Source organism: Dendrobates tinctorius, unplaced genomic scaffold, assembly GCF_039654945.1.
Source record: "Dendrobates tinctorius isolate UK_male_01 unplaced genomic scaffold, ASM3965494v1 ptg000003l, whole genome shotgun sequence".
In the NCBI taxonomy this organism is placed as follows: domain Eukaryota; kingdom Metazoa; phylum Chordata; class Amphibia; order Anura; family Dendrobatidae; genus Dendrobates; species Dendrobates tinctorius.
The window spans coordinates 70,360,172-70,376,220 of NW_027361671.1; the positions used below are offsets into that span (position 1 = coordinate 70,360,172).

The 16,049-nt window shown below is 41.0% G+C and overlaps 1 protein-coding gene across 1 annotated transcript in view; it reads left to right on the plus strand.

Moving 5' to 3' along the window:
* The window catches only part of PRDM6 (PR/SET domain 6), a 174,929-nt gene extending 159,134 nt beyond the window's left edge, over window positions 1-15,795 (plus strand). Inside the window, exons 7-8 of the mRNA XM_073577025.1 lie at window positions 2,271-2,447; window positions 14,925-15,795. Of these exons, the coding sequence (XP_073433126.1) occupies window positions 2,271-2,447; window positions 14,925-15,039 (292 nt within the window). The 3' untranslated portion in view covers window positions 15,040-15,795. The remainder of the gene's footprint in view (window positions 1-2,270; window positions 2,448-14,924) is intronic.
* Window positions 15,796-16,049: the final 254 nt, after the last annotated feature.

Genomic DNA, 16,049 nt, shown 5'->3' on the forward strand with positions numbered 1-16,049 from the left:
ATAATCTAATTCCAGAAATTAATGTAAAATATAAATATAGGGTGTAAAAATTACTCATATTATTATCAATTTTTTTTATGATATATAGTTTGCATATGAAATCAGACAAGTTAAATGGGCTGTCTGGTGAAAGCAAACTATTCTGAAGGATAACTTGCGCATCATGGGGGGTCTGACCTCTGGTTTCATCAGCGATTGGCAGAAGAGTGAATTTTTGTCCCCTTTAGAATGGAGCAGCAATGCGCACGGTCGACTGCTGCACAATGGAGAATGAATGGAGTGGCAGTCGGGCGTCAAACATACTGCTCCAGTTTGTAACGGGAATAAAAGTACTCTATTGAGGATAAAAAGGTCCCAATCTTCCAATCCTGTTGGTACCAGTGGTGGGACACCCACTCAACAGCCATTTATTATCACAGCAGTGGAATTTGTTTGCAAAGGCTAGAATGAGACCATTGGACTTCGTCTAAAGCCCCCCATACATAATAGATAGCTGAACAAAGTTTTGGCTGGCAGCTCTTTCTTATTTATGACTCTCTTGGCTCTGCCAAGCTCTCCTGTTTTCTGTATGAGAGAGTCAATGCCAGAGGAGTCTGGCAGTGTCCTACTTTGCAAAGAACAAAATGATTGGAAACCTGAAATGTTGGATCGTCAGTCTGATTATGTCATCATGTTACAGTGGTGGTCGCATCATTGTGACTTGACCTGGGGTGAGTGGCAGAATTAGTACTACAATGTGCGGAGGTGACAGAGGCTCCATCAATATCATCAGGTGCAAGGCAGAGGCGACATGTTGGTAGATAGGACTGCCACTGGAATGCAGCAAAATAAATATATACTTATGCCTGGTTAGGAACTAAACATGTGCTACATATTTCTAAGTCTTGTCCTTACTTCACCTTTTCCCCAGGCTCACTTTCATCATATGACGACCTGCGAGGAGATTGTAGAGGAAGACAAAACTTACATTTAGTCATCTCCAGAGAGTAATTATTACACTTTAGCTCATTAGTAAAGAGAGTGAAAAACAGCTCGTTGAACAAAACCAATGAAGAATTTTATTTGTAGATTGCTCGATCCTGAGCGGCCTTAAACTGAATAAGTAAAGGCCATAAATGCTAATAGCACCTTGGACTGGGAATGGCATTGATTATAAGCCCATAAATATTACAGCTTCACTATGTTGTCCTTATAACCAGTGCACTGTTCAGTTCATCTGCTGATTTTTACTTGTATTAGATGTACCTTTTTACCAAAATGTGAGACTACAGCTATTATCATTTCAACATAATCATAAAAGAGGATTCTTTACTGTAAGAGCAGTGAGACAACGGAGCTCTCTGCAATAACTTGACACTGAAATAGTATAAAACGGGCCTCAAAGTAAGACAATTTCTGGAAAGAAGTGTTCTATACATAATGCAGATTGGTTGATCCAGTGGTTTATTTTGATTATCTTACTTTGGGTCAGGAAATATTTTCTTTCTCCCTAAACTATGTGCATTCACAGGTGTCTCGTGTGGGTTGTTTTGTCTTCTTTTGGATCGACATTGAACATGATAGAGATGTATCTTTTTTTTAACCCTATTATGTTACATACAATAATTTTATTGAACAAGATAAAATGTATTATTAATATCATTTTATGCTGAGGCTGTTTCCCATCCAGTCAGTGTGTATTGTATACTTACTATTTTCATTAAATAATAACTCTCATCAAACTTTTTATCCTCTTAATATATTGCAGTCATCATATCATATAGCACTTGACACCACATGATTAAAAACTGACTAGCTGAATCCTTCTAAGTTCTATGTAGAAACAGGAGGTCAATTTTACTTACGTGACTCATCAGTCACTGCAAAAGTCCCTGGCAGGGGAGCGGTGGAGCAGCTGGTACTGGAGCTGATGAAGGAAATGTTTTTTTTTAGGGAAAAAAGACTTTCTGTTTCTACATATAGCAGGGAAAAGCAACTAATAACCTGGTAGAAAGGCAAAATGAGCAATTGGAAGTACACAGTGCTGTATAATATAATGACTGCAATATATTAAGAGGATATAAACCTTGATGGGCGTGCTTTTCTAATAACATGTTTTAGACTCAAAGCTGTGTGGTGATCATTTTTTCTCAGTTTTTGAAATTTTTATTCCGTATAATTAAGATAGGTGCAGAATGTACATTTTGTTTTTGACCTGGAGTTTCGTTGATATTCTAGTATTCTAAGTCTACCTAGAAAAATCCGTTTTTTTTCCATTTTATTTTGTTTAGGCCTTACCAGTGTGGACATTGTTCCCAGTCCTTCTCCCAGCCATCAGAATTAAGGAACCATGTTGTCACCCACTCAAGCGACCGACCCTTTAAGTGTGGCTATTGTGGCAGGGCTTTTGCTGGAGCAACCACATTAAACAACCACATCCGGACACATACAGGGGAAAAACCATTTAAGTGAGTAGTTAGTAATAAAAAAAAAATACCAATTCTAAAAGGTCCTACTGTGTACATGATATTGTGAAAACAATTTTATTAATATCTTACTTCATCTCTAGAATATGATTGCTTGAGTTTAAGGCCTGAATGTCTCTCCTGACGACCTGATACACAGGAAAGTTTGGCTCCTCTCACGTTGGCTTCTCTCCAAGGAAAACAAAATGGTCGGCTGTTGGGATTCCAACGTGCTGATCCTTCTTTGCACTGATACCACGTGTCACAGTCCATCCAACCGATGTTGGTGGATTAGCTCGACTTTGGTCTAATGTGTATGACAGTCTTAAATGGAATCTGTCACTAGGTTTTTGCCACCTAATCTGAGAGCAGCTAAAAATAGGAGCAGAATCCCTGATTCCAGCAAGGTAACACTTTCTGGGCTATTTGATGTAATTTTGTTAAAATCATTGTTTTACATGCTAGCAGTTCTCTGAATGTAGAGCTCTGTATAACCCCCCAAGACAACTGATTGGCAGCTACCTTTCCATGTACAGTGTACACCAAAAGCTGCAAATCAGTAATGGGTTGGAGTTAGACAGAGCTTATGAATATGTAAGACTACCTGCCAGCAGATTTACTAGTCCTCTAGTGATAATCTCCTGCTCATAAAATAGTGATTTTATCAAAACTGCCGTAAGCAGCCCAGTAAGTTACACATTGCTGGAATCAGGGTCTCTGTCTCTACATTGTTCTGTTCTCAGGTCATATCGCAAAAACCTGGTGACAGATTCCCTTTAAGTCATCTCTACTGCTAGAGTCTGATATAATTTCTTATTGTGTTGGATGACACAAACTAAATATTGTAATTGCCTTTATACATACAGTAATAACCAACACTGATCAAGTAAGGTAAGATGTACATTTTGCATCCACACAAGGTCCTTATGACAACACTGAAATTAAAGGAAATTAGACAGCATGTTCTCCAATTCAGTAACACATTCTTGGCCATGGATTTCCCGATGTATAAAAGTAATATATTGAAAAACTGTTTTCACAGTTGACGTTGTTTTTTACTTTTTTTTTACATTTTATCAACCTGGAAATATGAAATTTGGAAAAGTAGGAAAAGTAATAAAGTGAATGTGGTTTTGACTGTTATCAATGAGCCAATTGCAACCCTGTAATGACATGGAAAATATGGTCTTTACTAGTGAAAAGAGGACCTGCGGAAGTTTGGGTTCTGATACCTGCCCAAACCTCAGTCTGAACTGTACCCAAACTTGAACCTGAACCCGACCCTCATTGAAATCAATGGGGACTCGAACTTTGGAGTTGGAAAATATTTCTCTCTATTTATCTCTCTCTCATCCCCCCCGGACTCCCAAACTGTAAAATGGACTTCCAGGAGAAGTCCGTGTTCGGAGTTCAGCACCGGACTCTACTTTTCCAGTACGAACCCCGAACTTTACAGTTCAGGTTCACTTATCTCTAGTCTTTACCTATCTGATAGACCGATATATGTTTATAGGCAAATAGAAATGTGTAGAAATATATAAAATAGATCAAAGTTGCAATTTAATATGAATTTTCATCATTACTTTCCTAAAACAAGGAATTTTTAATTGTCTACAATCATGTGGATTATAGGGCTAATGAAGTAATGTAGTCCAGAAAGATACACGGCACTCCTAATGTGATGAGAGGTGCCCAAGTAGGGTTTCTAGCCCATGATTAGTGTAGACACAACTTGGCACTCAGAAGGAGATGCAGGGAATAAAAGAGTTAATTTATTTAGGCAATCTTTATAGTTTAACATTTTCGGTCCTACAATTGGACCTTTATCAGAACTGATTGCAACTGTGTAAAAAAGATGGAATGCCTTGGATAGCGCTGGCATCTTTGACACATATCGCTTTGGAAGGGAACCATTCCACAGCAACGTGTGTCGCATACACCAGTGCTATCTAAGGCAGTCCATCCTTTTACCCAGTTGCAATCAGTTCTGATAAAGGTCCAATTGTAGGACTGAAAATGTTAAACTATAAAGATTGCCTAAATAAATTAACTCTTTTATTCACTGCATCTCCTTCTGAGAGCCAAGTTGTATCTACACTAAAGGCCCCGTTACACACAGTGATATCACTGGCGAGATCGCTGATTTTGTAACACATCAGCGACCTCTCCAGCGATGTCGCTGTGTATGACATCCAGCAGTGACCGGCCCCCCCCGCCGGGTATCGCTGATGATGCTGGATTGTCCTGGGCCGATTTTTCATCGCTGGTCTCCCACTGGCCAACGCGCATCGTTGCGTTTGGCAGCGGGAGCCAGCGATCAGCAATGCTGCACGCTGGTATCCAACATAAACATCGGGTTTCTAAGAGCCACGCGGCTCTTATAAACCCGATGTTTACGTTGGATACCAGCTTGCTCGCTGGTCCTGATCGAGGGAGGGGCTGTCTATGTGACAGCTCACCAGCGATCAGCCTAACGATGTCCCAGCGATCCCATCATGTCGGATCATTGGTGGGATCGCTGGGACATCGTTATGTATAACGGGGCCTTAACACAGTAATGTACCAGCCAATGGATTGCACTGTCACAATATAGGACTGTCACATGTTTGAGAATTTAAAGAATTGAAGAAACCCTGGAGGAAATCCTACAGAAAGCAGTTACAAAAATTGTCAACCTCAAGGAGTGCGACAGGCTTTACCAGATCCCCAAATACAACATAAAGATGCAACAAAGTTGCTGTAGTTATGATGTTTCCTCTCCCTGTATTTACAGGTTGTGGGCTGTGACAAATAGCCCCCATTAGGGCTTTGCTGTTTGAAGAAATGGAAAAAGAAATGCTGAAATCCTGTCAGATATATAATTGATTTCCCCTGACTGCTGTGTAAATAGATTTTAGTAATTAATTGAAGAGGTTCTGAGGTCAAAACAGAAAATGGATTTATTTAAATACTCAGGTCTTATGTATCTGTAACCCTATGGACACCTTTATCTCTTCCTAGGTATCGTGTAAATGATGTATTAATAATAAATGATTTACAAACAAATTTTATTGTATCTGTAATAAAAAAATTTGTGAGCAAATATGTAGCTTTATTGCTTGTTAACCTCAGATTATTATATTTATCAGATTATTATATTTTTTAATCCTGATAAATTATTTCCATTGCCAGGACACAATGTTATTTAAGTACAGAAAGGCTTAGATTTTGCACTTAGGTCTAAGGGGTAACGTTCTCCTTGTGGAAAGTGACATGTCAAGCCTGGCATGTCAGAGTGAGGACACTTAAAAGCCATGCATGCTCCTCTGGGAAATAAAATAGGCAAATGAAAACAATTTGCATATTCTACACTGAAGAATGGAACTGCATTTTTTCCCCTGCATTTTGTCAGGCTCCACATACACGGTGTGGTAGATCGACTCACTTGGCTGCTTAAAGAGGTAGTCATAGGAACGCTTCTCATTTAACTTTTCAATTGGTTTATTAAAAACAGGCTTCATTAACCAGTCCAATAAAATGAAATACACATATTCAGTCTTCTTGACATAAACAAAACAGAACTCACTATAGTCCTTAACTGTAGGGTTCTCCCGCACAGGAAACAAGATTCAGCTCTGTTTACAGAACTCTCCTTAAGTCTAAAGGCTTCACTTTTACCTCCTGGACTCCTCCCTAGGGTGGAGATATGATGAACAGCTGTCCCACCCACCTCTTCAGATGTTCATAATAGACCTCGCCTTCTCGTGGCTAATTAACCGCTGTTAGCACATAGCATGCTGGAGAAAAACTTCCAGGTTTAGATCACTGAAGCTAATATCCTCAGTGAAGCATATCTCCCCTTCAGCACATTCCCAGTGACCTTCTTACATATTATCCCCTCTGTCCAAAGCCAGGGGGTTTGGCACCTTCAGTCACTAGACAGGGAAGCCTCAACAGAGCATCTGCTTTAGCGTGTAGTTTTCCTGGCCTATGCTCTACTTGTAACCTGAAGTCCTGGAGTGCCAAGCATTCTTTTACCACAATGGTATAGTTATTCTCACATGAGGATAGTTTCCTACTTAGACAAAGATTGGATGTTTCTCCCCATTTATTTCCTGTGACAACATGGCTACCAATCTGACTTCTGAAGCGTCTGTCCTTCGTGAAATCTGGTGAGACAAAGACCGGCTGTTTACATAGTGCTAGCTTCAACTCCTGGAAAGCTGTTTCTGCTTTGGAAGTCCACTTGGCAATTGATATATTTTTGCCTTTAAGGAGGTTGTTCAGAGGTGCGACTCTCAAGCCAAAATTCTGGATGAACCACCGATAGTATAACACAATTCCTAGAAACGGCCTGTTCTAGGAACAACAACAACGCCTCCTTGTTGTTCTCCTGCAGCTTGATTTCGTCCCTACGGACGATATAGCCTAGGTATTTGGTCTCCTTCTTCCCCATGGTGTGCTTTTTTGGGTTTATGGTAAACTCCGCCTTCCTCAGTGAGTTTAGTACCACCTGAACCTTCTTAAGATGACTTTCCTAATCCGGGCTGAAAATCACAATATTGTCTAGGTAAGTTGCACAGTATTTCTTGTGATGAGTTAGGACTCAGGTCGTGGCCCTCTGGAAGGTGGCTGGGGCTCCTTGCTTACCAAAAGGCACCTTGGTGTATTGGAAACACCCATCAGTTGTAGAGAAGGCTGTCTTCTCTTTGGTCATTTGGGACATTCGATTTTGCCAGTACCCTTTCGTTAGTTCAAGGGTGGTGATATAAATTGCTGACCCTAACCTTTCAATCGGCTCATCGACCTGGGGCATCAGGTAAGCATCAAACTTGGACACCTCATTCAGCTTATGATGATCATTACAAAACAGCCATTCTCCATTTTGCTTTGGTACAAGGACAATGGGACTGGACAAGCCGCTCTTTGACTCTTTGAGCACGCCCAGGCTCAACATTCTTCTCACCTCCTTTGAAATCACATCACTTTGGGCTTCAGAGATTCAATATTTAAGATTAACTCACATGTGCGGTTCTGTCAGAACTTCGTGTTCCATGGTCTGAATACATCCTGGCAACTCTGAAAACTGGCCTCAGTTTTGCTGGAGCAGTTCTCAACACTGTTGTTTCTTGACAAGTGACAGAGTCTCTGCCACCTCAATATCCTCGACATTGGTTCCAGGGTTAGCTCCTAGACAGGGAGCTTCTCCCAACTCTCTATCATGCCATGTCTTAAGCATGTTGACGTGGTAGACCTGATAGAGTTTTCTTTTCCCCTGCTGATGGTCCTTTTAGTTAACATCGGTCAGTTTTTCAACCATGTCATATGGCCATTGCCACTTAGCCAGAAACTTGCTTTCCATCGTGGGAATCAGCACTATGACTCGATCTCCAGCTTCAGCTTTGCCGACCGATTGAAGACCCTTGACTTAGCCTCTTTCCTGGAGGAGGTTCTCTTTCACAATCGGCATTATCTCTTCAACTCTCTCCTGCATCGGGGCTACATGTTTGATGATGCATTGGTTGGGTGTAACTTTTGCTTCCCAGGTCTCCTCTGCAACATCCAGGATACCTTGAGGGTGCCAACAATACAACAGTTCAAATGGAGAGAACCCCGTAAAGGACCGTGGAACTTCCCTGAAGGAAAACAGCATATACGGGACTAGGCAGTCTCTTTCTTAACCATCCTTCTCTATGACCTTCTTGAGCATGGGCTTCAGGGTCTTATTAAACTTCTCCATTAGGCCGCCCTGGGAAAAGATATGGATCAGTTTCTGGGCTATACTTCTTACTGAGTGGTTTGTTAGGGGCACCGCCTCTAGGTACCGTGTCTTCTAGTCCAGGACCACCAGGATATATTTATGACCTCCAATGGACTTTAACAAGGGTCTGACTAGATCCATGGCAATGCGGTCAAATGGTACCTCTATAATGGGTAACAGCACTAGGGGAAAAGAGAGACTTGGGCGGTTAGTTGACAAATAGGACAGGACATGCAATAGTTTCAAATCTCTTGGTGACATCTGGACCAGTAGAACCTTCGAAGAATCCGCTCTTAGGTCTTGTCTACACCCAGATGCCCACCCAAGATATGAGAATGGGCCAGGTCTAACAACCTACATCAATAAGGCCTTGGTACTACCAGTTGTTTAAAATACTTCCTCCCCTAGCCTAGTCACCAGGTATAGCAAATCCCTGTTTACTGCAAAGCGTGGAAACCTGGTGTTGGCCCAAGGCTCTTGAGCAACCCCATTTAACAGCACTCACTATAGTCCTTATAACTGCGGGGTTTGCCCACACAGGAAGCAAGATTCATCTCTGTTTACCAGGAGCCAAGCTCTGGATGTCTGCTCCCCTTCAGATAATATAGAACACTCATTAAGTCTAAAGACTTCACTTTTACCTCCTGGTCTCCTCCCTAGGGTGGAGATATGGTGAATAGCTGTCCCACCCACCTCTTCAGATGTTCATAATAGACCTGGGCCTATCATGGCTGATTAACCCCTGTCAGCACATAACATGCTGGAGAAAAACTTCCAGGTTTATATAACTGAAGCTTATAACCTCAGTTAAACATATCTCCTCTCCAGCACATAACCAGTGACCCTTTAACAATGGCTGTAGAGAAAGAAAACACCAAAAAAGCCAACAGATCAACTGTGTCTTTAAATGTACAGTGGGCATGAGTTTTGATGAATTCACATCCATTTTGCTTGGGCCGTTAAAAGCAGCTGATTTTCTACTCAGTGAAATGTAGCAGAAAAATGTAATATTTTGTGTAATATATGTGGGAACATGCACTTAATTTATTGAATTAAAAATCTGGCTATGTCTGTCTTTTAAGGGTTGGCTTATGAGATACACTAGTGGTCCCACTGCTAGGTATATACTTCATGGTATGCATGCTATCAGGCATGTGCACAAGCACCCCAATCATCTACAGCGCTCAGCTGTTCATCCCAAAGACTTTGAATGGTGTGACAGTGCTCATGTAGGCTGTTGTTAAATAGGACACACTAGATGCCTGTTGTCATGAACTTGTGAACACCTACCAAAGGACACCCTGCAAGATTTATTTATCAGCTAGCCATTGAATAAGCAATAAAGGAAGTTTGAGGGCGCAACCCTTTTAAGCTTGATTTGCATGATATGACTAAGACTATGAGAATTTTTATAGCAGCACATTGTTCCCTATCATATTCTCCAATATAAGCAATGTGCCATTCATTGGAATATACCAAAATTCCATATTATTCTTCAATAAATTCTGAGGTATATAGATGGGCCTATAGCAACTACATATTGTGTATTACAAAATAGGACATGGCTATAATGTCTATAGAGATAGCTGTCAAACCCATGCTGAGGAACAGACACTTTTTTCCTCATACTACCCCTTTAAACCCATTATCTCACCATTACCGCCTTTCAAGAGGTAGTTTCTCTAATAAGTCAATGTCTGACCATGGTACCTGTAAGACAGTTTCTTTCATTCTGTGAGAGAGACAATTTGAATACTTTTCTTCCATGGAGCATTGCAAAAAAGACCCCGCATTCCGCTATTCTCTATAAGGAGAACCAGTACTCTCTCCACTCTGCCCTCTAGACTCTGCTTTCCATTGCTGAGGTGGCAAGCACTTCAAGCAGGCTGTCCGTAGAGGAGTTTTTAGCTTGGCATCTATCTCTGGTCATGTTGTATGGCTCATCATAGGGTCAGGCATTGACTGATAGGATACATACATTACCTTTCCTAGGAGGAACTTGCAAGATAATTTCTAGCATTTTGCATAGAGCTAATTCGAATATTCATCCTTAATGGATCATTGCCATACTCACATATTCAGATGGTCTCTTCAAGGAGAACCAGTACTTCCACCTTATTTTTGTTTTCCATCATTGCATTAAAAAACTATAACTATTTTTCCCCTCCAAAGTTGTAAGAGCACTCCTGAGCCTCCGTACAGCCATGGCAGTTTGCATTAACCACCTTAGTGCCATGCCACAGGACAAGAAGGGGTTGGGGATATTGTTTATGTATCTTTATATGAAACTCTTCTATAGGAACTACCTCGAGATTAAAGAGAGGGTAATGCAGAACTGTGAAATAGTATTTAAGTGCTTGAGAAGTAGTAAATGCCTCTGTTCCAAGTTTGTCATGCAGTAAAAGGTAGTATATTTTGGCACACCAATCCACTAACTAATCAGTTTTCTAATAAACAATCAGCAATACACTAATGTGTCATCAGCACTCCAGGCGCTCGGAGAGAATCATCTGCCCATAGACATTAATGAATACACTAAAAATCATTAACCAATCAATACTTCTGAGTTATTTTCATTGAGCTGATAGGTCTGATACATTAAAGCTGACATTTTACATTTGTCAAAATCACACTGCAGTTTTTTTACCAGTAGAACAGGCGGCTAAGAATATTCCCAGATAGACAATCAAGGAAATACAACTTATTTATAAGGATATGCCCAATGACTTCGGCAGCTCAGGTGAATATATTGGCCGAAGTGTAAGGGAATGTTTTCATGCATCCTAAGTACCATATATCAGTCCGGGATTGCCGGACATAGACAAAGTGATGAAAGTAAACAGATTGAAAATGGATCCATCATGCGGACCTGAAGTCACAGACGTGTGTGGGTTTACACCATGCTCAGCGAGTTATTTCACTAGAAAGGTTTGTATTAGGCTACTTTCACACATCAGTTTTTTGCCGTCCGGCTGGATCCGGCGTATTTTTAGAAAAAACGGATCCGGCGTAAATTTTGTAGAACTGTAGAAACGGATCCGTTTTTCTGCCGGATCCGTCTAGCAGGTTATATCTGTTTCCTGGGGGCTGGCCAATTGGATCTGAGCATGCGCAGACTTACAAAAAACGGATCCAGTGGCTGGATCCGTCTTTTTCTGGATCCGGCGCATTCCGGCACCCATAGAATTTCATTGTGCCAAAAAGCCGGAAGCGTCGGATCCGGCGGAGACAAAAAACGTTACAGTAGCCGTTTTTTCCAGACCCCGGAATGAGACAAATAGCCGGATCCGGCAAAAAACGGACGAACCACAATGCCATCCGGCGCGATCCGGCGCTAATACAAGTCAATGGGGAAAAACCGGATCCGGCATTGCATTTGGCCGGATCCGGTTTTACAAAAAAAAGCCAGATCTCGCCTGACAGCGCAAAGCGGATGTGTGAAAGAGGCCTTAGTGAGACATGAGGCACTTCATACCTCAATGATATAATTTCTTTGCAGGCGAAATGGCTGCTTCCAATCAGACCTACTTCATCAAAGCATTTGAACTTAAAGGGTTTGTCCGGCCTTAGGCTACAAGTCTACAGTCATTCTATGCGACTGCAGACTTGTGAATCCTCACATCACGTACTCTGCACACTGTGAGGATTTCTCCGGAGCCTGCGCCAGGATCGGGTGGTCATGTGGCTGCATGTATGTGATATGAACATTCCAGCCACATACATGTCCATTGAGTGATGCCATGCCCATTTAGTTGGCTAGTGACCGCATGTATGCAAATCACATACTTGCGGTCACTCACCCGACACACCTGAGAATCCTAATAGCGTGCAGTGTGAGTGATGTATTTGCAAATCTGCAGTCACAAAGACTGCAGACTTATAGTCTAAGGGTATGTGCACACGCTGCGGATTGGGGTGCGGATTTGGCCGTGCGGATTTTGTAAAATCAGCAGGTAAATCTGCAGGTCAAAAGACCTGCGGTTTTACCTGCGGATTGCTCTGCAGTTTTGCCCTGCGGTTTTTCATCTCCTCAATGGAGGAGATGGCAAACTGCAGCGGAATCCGCAGAAAGAATTGACATGTCAATTCTTTCTGCGGTTTCAAAACCGCAGAAAAACCGCACGGAAAAATCCGCACTGTCTGCACTGCGGTTTTGTATTCCCATAGGGAATAATGGTACTGTACACCGCAGCAAAAACTGCTGCGGATCCGCAGCGGCCAAATCCGCTGCGGAACCGCAGTGTGTGCACACACCCTGAGTCTGAAAAACCTCTTTAAAGGGGTTGTCTTATGAAAACAAGTCAGCACCTATGAGTAGGATGAGTGATGGTATTGATCAGTGGGGGTTCGACTATTGGGAATCGCTAGAAAGGGGCACTTATTCCCTTTGCAAAGTGGAGCAACTGGTTAAAAACTTGACTGTCTCTCCTGGATGCCTGGGGTTAGACCTGCTGCTCCATTTTTTATTTCAGATAAAAACGCCTTGTCGAAGATATAAATTCCCCGTTCTGTATCAGAGATCGGACCAACACCGATCAGTAATTTGAATAAGTGCTAACTTGTTTTCACTGAATAATCCCTTTAAGATACCGTCAGTGACTTTTAAGTTTTTATGGGAGATCATCTGTTGGTAAATTTCACCCTTACTTTATCTAAGACTAAGGAAGAATGGTCATAACTCCAATATAGCTAACATATTAATGTAATCCCATAAACAGCAGTTGTTCTGCCAGTGTACTGTCACTGCCGTGTATGGGCCAGGTTGTACTGACCTGTAAGGATTAGCTTTCTTTATTGGAAATTTGAGAACATATTTTCAGACCATGTACGTACATTTCTTGAGAACAATATAATATTGGTTGTAAAGAACAAACCGAGTCCTTAAGATATGAAAAGTTTCTACTAATGTATCAAAACACTCACAAGATTTCTTTTAAAGAAATGACCCATGACTAAAATGTAATTTTTAAGTGAAATGTTCGGTCTCATTTATGAAACAAGCAAAAACAGAATTCTCTCAAATATGTTTTACATCCTTTATACTTTTTTTAATGAAATGTGCATTGAATGGCCGGCTAAGGCCTCTTTCACACATCCGTTTGTGACCATCAGTCAAAATCCGCCGTTTTGCAAAAAAAACCGGATCCGCCATTTTTCTTTGCGGATCCGTTTTTTTCCCCATTGACTTACATTGTCGGCGGATTTTGACTGATGATTGTTCATTGCGTCCGTGTTTGTGCGGATCCGCGAGAATTATGGCGCCTGCCGACATCACTGAATGGAGCTTGTAACTTTTTTTGCTTCACGGATCCGCATTTTTCCTTTTTAACCCTGAATCTTCTCTGGCTGCTGGAAGGAAGAAAATATATTCTCTCTCTCTCTCCTTACCCGCCACCTCCTCCATTCCTCGCGCGATCTCCAGCCTCATCTCTCTCATCACGCGATCTCCTCCCTCATGGTCTCACTTCGCGCGGGATGTGTGATGGCACCGCAGATGCCTGCTCTCTTCCAGATACCGCTACATCCGCCGGTATTTTTTTCTCTTTTTTTTTTCCAGGCGCGGTTCCTTTAAATTTTTACCATCGGTGGATCCATACATCCGCCGATCCGCTGTCCCCCGTTTCTGTCAGTCCGCCTGCGGATCCGTTTTCCGCTATTTTGGCGAACTTAGACTGACAGAAAAAACTGAAGTGTGAAACAGGCCTAACAGATAGTGACGTCCTAGTGAGGAAGTCAATATTTTTAAGCACTGCAAATGAAGCTAGGCTACGATACTGGACACATCCAATGAACAGGCGTGGCGCTGTTTCTAGAAGAAAGTTGCCATGGTTTTTGGCAGTTTTTCAAATATCTGCAATTTAATTTCTTCTATAATAAATTAATCTACAGGGTGGATCCAAAATGGCCCACTTCAAAATAGCCACCATGGTCACCATCCATCTTAAAAAGTTTCCCCCCTCCCATATACTAATGTGCCACAACCAGGAAATTGATATCACCAACCATTCCCATTTTATTTAGGTGTATCCATATAAATGGCCCACCCTGTATAATGATATTATATAAAAATATGTATATATAAATATATATATATGTATATATATATAAATTATACACATAACATTTCGTAAATTCACAAAATACTAAAGTATTGTTTAAATGTAATAAATGTATCTTTTTATATGCCCCCTTTTATATACTATTTGTCATCTCCTTTTCATTTCGCAAGTAAATTGTCAATTTGTATGTTTTCTTCTTTTATATATGCAACATAGTATATACTTCTTACTTTATAAGCTCATATTTCACTTCCAGGCCCAAATCATTAAATCCCTGATCTGAAATTAGCAGAAGATGAAATTCTATTTGTCATCAATTTCTTTCCGGAGGTTGCAGAGCAGAAAACAACAGAAACGATTCTACTTTGATGGCTCTCTCCTAAAAATCTCTTTTTGTTCTTTATCTATTTGATGTGACAGTGACCAGAGCAGGGACAAGACAGCCCTCTCTAGAGAAATCACCTCCCCCCATTCTATTGACAGATTCCTGTGATCTGAATCAGACGGGCCATGCCCTATTATAGTCACTAAGGCACCTCTAGTAGCCACCAATTAAACCTTTTTGGATGATGAAACCAGAGGCCACTTTTGAGTGTCTGTTCCTATTAAGTACACTGTGAAAACTTCTGACACAAACACCAAAGCATCCATGGTCTTAATTTTTCTGTTTGCCTCCTCCAGGTGCGAGAGGTGCGAGAGGAGCTTCACACAAGCCACGCAGCTGAGTCGACATCAGAGGATGCCCAACGAGTGCAAGCCGATAACAGAGAGCACAGAATCAATTGAAGTGGATTAACTGATTGACTGGTTGGAATTAAACTGCAAGGAAAGTCATGATTAAATGTCACGGACACTTAAGCAAAACCAAAGATTTCCTCTGAACAACTTTCAATCAGGCCCAGAAAACCAAAAGCAGTAATAAAATAAGTAAGATGTTAAGAGATATTGATCTTGGCATGGAAGAGAGACCAAGAAAGACATTATTTATTTATGAGTGGGGGTGAATTATATTTCAAAGGACACGGGGACTTAACCTTTTCAGTCCCACCATCTATATATAGCTTTATTTCTAAATGCATTTTGTAAAAAATAATGTTATTTAATACCAAAGCAAAAGTCAAGTTCTTCAGTCAATGCCCACATATCTGTATATGAATGCACATGGACATGTTTAGAAAAGCACCTTTTTGTAGCATGATACCATTACTCTAGAGACAAGGGCCAGGTTGGCGAGGATATCCTAAAGACAATGGAATTTAGAAGACCAGAAGGAAATTCCTTTCTGCTTCTTTTCTCACCTGGTTAAGAGATGATGTTGATGATTTCAAGTATTCGTCCAGACATTGTGATGAGACATTGTGATGGGAGCCATGTTTGATTCATTTGGAACTGATTACTGACCAAAGAGGACATTTCACTCATTCATCATCTATCGAGTCTACTTACAAATCATACTTTGTGCACTTTTCATGTTAAAGATTTCACAGACATTGTTTATGGTAAGTGGGATAATTTGGGGACTTAAACATGTTGCAATACTCCAAATAAAATATATATGTATAGATTTTCTGTGTGGATATTCATAATTTGTTGTAAAAAAATGGTTATTACTGAAATGATGCCTGCTCAAATAACAATTACCTTGTTGATCAGCTGATTGCAATCTGACACAGAGAGTCGAAGATAGCATAGTGGGACAATGGTACCATCGTCAAACAGAGTAAGTTCACCCGTTATACTAGGCAGATATATTTGAGAATTTATAAATGACCTGAGCTGGAAATATGCCAGCCAGGATAGACGCCT